General features: G+C 32.2%; 1 protein-coding gene across 1 annotated transcript; it reads left to right on the top strand.

Moving 5' to 3' along the window:
• Positions 1-3,257: 3,257 nt before the first annotated feature.
• Positions 3,258-5,846, top strand: LOC114762381 (uncharacterized). Its single transcript, XM_028951855.1, has 2 exons — positions 3,258-4,030; positions 5,094-5,846. The coding sequence occupies exons 1-2, from the start codon at positions 3,469-3,471 to the stop codon at positions 5,780-5,782; spliced, it is 1,251 nt and encodes a 416-aa protein (XP_028807688.1). The 5' UTR covers positions 3,258-3,468; the 3' UTR covers positions 5,783-5,846.
• Positions 5,847-7,679: the final 1,833 nt, after the last annotated feature.

Below are 7,679 nucleotides of genomic sequence, written 5' to 3' on the forward strand. Positions count from 1 at the left end.
GTAATATTTTATCAGTATTAAATAGCTCAATATCATCAATTTTTGTTAACAGTTTTAGAGTTACAGAACTAAAAGTTTACTTTTTAAAACTAAAGGACTAAAATGAAATTCTATGTAAAGTTAAAAGATTAAAAGTATACTTTAGCCTAAACTTTATCAGATTTGGATTTTTCTTAGTTTCACAACTTCTTCCCAACACGCTAGATTATAATCTAATACTAATAGTCAAGATCTCTCGGTCAAGTAGAAGGATTCAGATCCTTGACAGAAAAATTTGAGTTATAAAATAAATTAATACTGCTGAATTGATGCAATGCTAGTAACCGAAGGATCTTTTAGAAAAAAAGAGCATAGCGTTTGTGTTCAAACGCCATTTTTTAATTCTTGAGTCATACCATTTAGCCAACTACGTGCTGTTTGAGATGTATTCCGCGGCAAAAAGGGGAGCAAATCTTGTTTCAGACACAACAGAGCTAAATGTCCGTGTAATTGCAAGTTACTGGTATAATTAAAGGATTTTTGTTATTTCTTTCTCGTCAGAATATAACGTGACGCAGACTTCAGGTATATCCAATTGAAATGCTAATCAATAGTTAGGTAACGATTTCAAGTAAGTTAAAGTGGTTGGCTTGTTTTGATTCACTGTTTAGAACATTTAAAAACAACTTTTTAATTATGATTTACCATAAGGTGAGTATATTCTCCATTCATGTAAACGTATTTATGATAAACAGTTCCAGACAAACATATAGACTAGTTTGAAATGATGATTTAAGCCTTCAAAATAAATTATTCAATCATAATTTATGAAATATAAAGTAAGCAATAAGTACATGAAATGAGTTTCTATTTCGATTTATGTAAAAGTGATTATAACCCCTTAACATAAGCATTTACACAAACAAGCTATTGAAACAAGTTTATAATTTTTTTTTTTTTTACTATTCCCAACTCTTTTAAGACTTGTTGGGAATAAATCAAATTAAATAAACCTAATCATAATTATTATTATTTTTCTTTGGCACCTCTTTTTTACCTAGTACTGGTATTTACCATCTGTGTGTGTTTGTGTTTTGGATTGGAGAAACCAATGGCCCTATTTTTGTGAAGTAAATATTATTGGCAGGTCACGGAATATAGATATTGGTTTTGGGCCTCAATGATATGTGGATCTTTACCAAACCTGGGCTGGATTATAATTATAATTTAGGGAATAAAAGTATAAGTTTACGTCTTATTACCTGGTCATAAAAAATATACTGTTCACAAAATAAAAGTACTCCTCCGGTCCTTATTATAAGACCCCATTTGACTTTTTATTTGGTCCTAATTATAAGACCCCAATCCATTTTGTCTCTTATATTTATGCATTTTTTCCAAGATAATCCTTCTAATGATGATAGTTTTAGCCAATATACTTAATTAGTAAGGATATTTTAGGAATGATAACACTTATTTATTATAAATAACCAACTTAACTTACTTCCTTAATCTCCTCAAATAAGTCAATTGAGTCTTATAATTAGGACCGGAGGAGTATAATTTACTCAAAAAATATCTTTGGTATTATCACCAGAGAATCGTATGATATCATTTCTGCCTTTACGATTCTTTCGGCATCATAAATATCTTTCAATTAGAAGCAGTCGTGATGCTCAAGATCAGACATTAAATAGATGTAAATACCTAAAATGTTGAACTTATTATATTTAAAGATTTGATACGGGAATTTCCAAATATAAAACGAAATTAAATACTCTTCTGGTTTTAAATATAAGACTCTTTTTTATAGTGTATATATAAGACTTCTTTTGTAGTGTAATTTATACTTAAAAAAATATCTTATATTTGGAATCAGATGAATATTTCACTACTGCATCCTTCCAAATTCATGCGTATCAAGATTAAAGAACTACTCTAGAGATAAGGAGAATATCAATAAAGTACTACTTAAAAACAAAAAAACAAAAACTTATCATTCTTATTAAAACGAATCTAAAGTGAGAACACAGCTTATAGTGGTATTGACATATCACTTGCTAACTAAATTTTAAGGGAAAATGACCCCCAAAAAAAAAAAAACATGAAGATTGCATAATTTTAGATGAGAAATTGCTATAAAATATTTTGTTATTTTTAAGTCAGATGCATTAAAGTGTATAGAACGAATCTGATTTGAAACATAGTAATCAAGTACATGACGGGAACCATATTATCATAAGCTGTTTTTTTTTTGGGGTAAGAATAACTCTCCGGTCTGTGTATTATGGTGGTTTTTTTTTTTTTTTCGTGGGGGTGATATGACATATGTTTTGGCCCACTTCATGTTTGATTTCCTATACTACCTCCGATCTTTAATATAAGATCTTATCTGATTTTTATTTTGATTCTAAATATAAGATTCCAATCCAAAGATTGAGGTTTTATATTTATAACCAAAATAAAAATCAAACAAGATTTTATATAAAGGAGCGAAGCTAGTAATACCAGGTATACATTAAATAGTTTTATTTTCGGAAGAAAATTATTTCTTGGCTAATGAAATTATTGACTTCGGATAATTCGCAGTTGAAACTAAAAAAGTCAGTTAATTCATATCATATTCTGCCACATGCATAATATTTTTCTCATTAAAAGTCCATTCGCCAAAACTTAATTTATGTTTAGATGTATTTTTTTTAAATAAAATTCAGATTAGTAAGTGATTCAGATTAGTTTTTATCATTATAAATATATAGTAATTTAAAGTTGTTCGAAAATTGAAAATAGCTTTTAAAAAATAAAGCAGATCATATTTTAGTAAGTGGGCTTTAAAATATACTGTAAATGATTTTTTAAAAATTAAAAAAAAATATTCAAACAGCTTTTGACTTTTTAAAAGTGTTTCGCGAAATGATTTATAATTTTTTATCACAAATTAATTGCATAGGCTTTTATCTCAAAGTGACATTTTAAAACATGAATACATTTTTTTCATGGATAACTAAGCCAACTAATTATTTTAATTTTATAAATTAATTATCCATATAATTTGGGCATATTTATTTATCTCTTATACGCCTCATCAAATTATATAATCCTTCTCACTGAATGGCGCCGCTGAACAAGGTTTCTCCAGGTTTGTTATCCTGTTTTCCCGAAGCCCAAGTTCCTTAACCTTCTCAAACTTCTCCACATAATAAATGCTTATTATTTAACTATCAAATTTCCCATTATTTAACACTTTCTTTCTCCTCTGCTCCGTTCATTTCATTCCCCCTTCGCTCCCTTTCCCTCCGCTTCAAAATCTCTCAGTTCTTCGCAGCTCAAGACTCTGAAGCCTCCAACTTTCTCATTCCTTTCCCTCCACCCCGCATTTTCCCGGAGAAAGAAAGAAACTTTCCGGCAAAAAAAGAGTGTTGCGATGTGGGTATCTTTTCTTTTCACCTCCGCTTAATTCAGAAGAATTTCTCAAAGTCTAAGCGTAAGATGCCAAGAGTGTGGTTCTCTCTGAAAAGATCTCTTCACTGCAAAACAGAAACTTCAGATGTTCACGTCCCAAAATCGACGAACCATTTAAGCGCAATCTCCACCAGACAACCCGGAAGAAGATCCGGGTGCTCCAGAAGCATCGCCAATCTCAAAGACGTCATTAATGGAGGAAACAGCAGGAGGCACTTCGATAAGCCTCCGAGTTGCAGCCCGAGATCCATCGGAAGCAGCGAGTTCCTCAACCCAATTACCCATGAAGTCATTCTCAGCGACTCCACCTGCGAGCTCAAAATCTCCGGCGGCGGCGACGGACGCTCAGCATTCCTGGGCACTCTAAGGCCTGGAACTCCGTCTTCGTTCAGGAACAGTGCTTCTTCTACTCCAAGGAAGTCATCATCTCCTTTTCTCGTATCAGACTCGGGAGGAGGATTTGTAACAAGCAGAAGGTTCTCAATTGAGGTAGATTCAAATGGGTGTTCCTCTGCGAGTTGTCGCAAATGTGGAGAGAAACTTAGTAAATGGGAAGATGCTGAGTCTCATCATCTTGCAAAACATGCAGGTTCGTGTTGGTTGATTCTGAAATTGTTGTTTCATCAGAATCAGATTGCTAGTTTTAGGCTTTGGCTTGTTTGTTTCTTATCTTGTTTTGACCACACAGGTTCTGGGTATTTCTCCATCTGATGATATTTGTGGATTTCCTTTTTGTTCTTTTCTGCGTGATGACATTTTAGCTTAGTCTTCCCTTTTCTGCTTTTGAGACTGCCAGAACTTACATGATTTCCACTTTCTTTTTTATCTGCCGTTGATTTTCAACAAACTTTTTCGTATTTTACCGCTAGAAGTAGTGAGATCAAAGTTTATATAACTATATAGCCCTTTTGGCAACTAAAAAGGGTTCATACTTCATGGAAGAAAAGATGCTTACTGGTTTTTCTTTAATTTAGTTTAATTGTTTATTATTTTACTTTGTTAAATTATTCATTGTTATATTAGGGGCACAAATGATTTGGCAATAAGTTTTTATTTTTTTTTAATTTATATTTCTGAACTTTCTACTATTTACAATATTTTTTACACATCACTAATGCAAAAAATATGAATTAAAAATTGAAGAATTAAGTTGGCTCCACACACAATCTCAAAAATCTAAAATAACAAATAAAGACATGAAAATATTCATTAATTACTTTGTCGTGTATGTGCAGCTAAATCTATGTCAACCTCTCATTAGTATGAATTAGTAAAAACTTCTGTTTTCTATCTTGATAAATAAATAATTTTTAATTAATATCACTAAAAGAATACAAAAATATTTAACAAGCAGCACTCTCGACAATGATCCAACTCATTTCTCATTCTACACACAACGCACGTCTTATCTAGCAACATGCATTATCTCACAGTAACCTCATAATAATATTTTATTATTTATTGACCTGCTTGTTATTTTTTTCTTTCTCCTCCTTTAAAATTTTGTTCACTCAGGCATTAGTTGTTTATATCATAACTTTTTTATTGACTGAAAAAGAACCGAACTAAAACTAAAAATCTTCATTGGTTGCTAGATTCATACAAGTTAGTGTTCATTAATTCTATTAATTAGAGTCCCTTTATTTGAACAGTGACAGAACTTGTGGAAGGAGACTCATCAAGGAAAGTAGTGGAGATAATTTGCAGAACTAGCTGGTTGAAGCCGGAGAAGAACAAGCAGCAGCTTGACTGTTCAAGAATAATGGACAAGATTCTGAAAGTGCACAATACTCAGAAAACCGTAGCTCGATTCGAAGAGTACAGAGAGAGAGTGAAGATGAGAGTCAGCAAGCTCCAGAAGAAGCACCCTCGCTGCCTCGCCGACGGCAACGAGCTTCTTCGCTTCTACGCCACCACTCTCTCATGCTCCCTCGGCTTCAACACCAACAGTCCGTGCGTTTCTGAGAGTTGCTGTGTCTGCAGAATCATCAGAAATGGCTTCTCAGTCAAGGAGGAGGTGAAGAGTGGGAACGGTATCGGTATATTCACAGCGTCGACGAGCGGAAGAGCGTTGGAGAGTGTGGAGGATGACGACGACGAAGGTGGTGGTGGGGGGAACGAAGAAGGAAGTGATCAGAAGAAGAAGAAGGCACTGATAGTGTGCAGGGTTATTGCAGGTAGGGTTCATAGGCCATTGGAGAATGTGAAGGACATGGTTGGCTTGCAGAGTGGGTTTGATTCTTTGGCCGGCAAACTTGGGGTTTATTCTAACATTGAGGAACTTTATGTGCTTAATCCCTCTTCTCTTCTTCCTTGTTTTGTTGTCATTTGTAAACCTTGATGCAAAAACTACTGGCTTAATCTCCTCAGCATATATTTACTAGCCGTCAATTGTTAGCCTTAAATTAATTAGTCTGTAGTATGTGCATTAATTTGCACAGAATATGATGATAATGCGCAGATTATTAATTAATAGTGCATAATTAATAGAACCAATTGTTTAAGGAGGAGGGTTTAATCTGTGATCAGCAATTTGTTTGAGAAAGTTGAGTTGACAGAAAGGACTAAGTTGAAAGAGAATAAAATAAGTTGTGAAACAGATGAAGAGTTAAAAATGAGGGATCACTTTGATATAACAATATAATTGAAGGGCAGGAGCAATAATTTATTCCAACAACGAAGTTATTGAGAATGTTTGGCTCGTACGTTATTGGAGGTACTTTTTGATCGTTGACGTTCCCATACACATGAGCCCTGTTTGCTCGCTATAAGCCTATCAAGATGCAAGACTTGTTCAGATGTGCCTGATTAAAGTAGGAGTTTGTTAAAAAGTTAATTTCAGTTTAAAATACTACATCTAATCCTATTTATAAGAGTTAGTTGACTAATTTGAGAAGATTAAGAAGAGAAGTTAAGTTAGTTATTTGTATTAAATAAGTGTTGTTTTTCCTAAAATATCCTTAATAATCAAGTGTATTGGCTAAAACTATTATTGTTAGAAAGACTATTTTGAAAAAAATTTATAAATATGAAAGACAAAGTGGATTGGAGCTTTATATTTAGGACCAAAATAAAAGTTAAATAAAGTCTTATATTAAGGACTGAAAGTTGTATACGACTTTAATTTAATTTATTTTTTTTTATATTTATTATTTTTCTTAAAGTCGCTGATTTAATTTACCGGACTTATAATGTTACATAGTAATATTTCAAAGATATCATATATGCTATAACTGAGTAATTTATTTATTTTTTTATCTATATAAATTAATTAAATAACTCTTATATTGTATTAAAAAAACAGAATATCTTGTTAATTAACATTTCCCCCTTAGAAAAACCAATGCATGTTAATGGCACTATGCGCATGTGCAGGCCCAAATAAAGGCATGTGCATAAGTAAATTTAATTAGAAAGTACAGCATCGAATGAAGCACAACAACGTGCTCAATATACTAGGTATGAAGCAATCCCAAGATCAGATTCCATTTTCATTGTGAGTTTAATTTATTAATAATTTAATTAATTAATAATTTATTTATCTTATTGAAGTTTATGCCTAATAATAATCCAGGGATGTTATCCTAGTAGAGAAGATCATATTTAAATGTACACTCTCACATGCATTATGCAAATGTCTGTGGTGATAGCTGATTTATTTTCCCAGATATAAAATTTTTATAATCAAATTAAATGGTTAAGTCAGGGCAAAAGAAACTTGAAGGTTAAGAATTTGATTATTGCTGCTGTTATATTATTCTTATTCCTACGTATATGAAATTGCTGAGCCCGAAGAATGTTTTAGCTGTCCGCCACAGTTTCCGTGTGGTGCGTCAGACAATTCAGCAGAATTAATTTACATTCCGAAGGGGCAAGAGTTAGTTCAATTAATAAGGAGTCGGTTCAAAACTTATAAAGTTATGAATTCAAATCTTGCTACTGATATGAAGATCTTATTGGTGGGTAATTTATAAGTACTTATTTAAGTACTCTTTAAGCCTAAAGACATGCTTTGGTCGCGGTGAGTTTCCGGGATCCAATTCAAATAAACTTTTTTTTACCAAGAAAAAAAATTTACATTCAGAATTATTGATGGTCCTTTCAATTAAAAAAATGTAGCTTAATTAAGTCGATTATAGTTATGTATATTTGCTTTATTTTTTTCCCTCAAAAAACATTTGTTCGTTCTTTGAAAAATTATAATTACACTACTTCCAAGTTCTAAATAAAATGATGAA

The sequence above is a fragment of the Neltuma alba genome, unplaced genomic scaffold (assembly GCF_004799145.2).
Source record: "Neltuma alba isolate B1F8T4 unplaced genomic scaffold, ASM479914v2 tig00011214_pilon, whole genome shotgun sequence".
Taxonomy (NCBI): Eukaryota; Viridiplantae; Streptophyta; class Magnoliopsida; order Fabales; family Fabaceae; genus Neltuma; species Neltuma alba.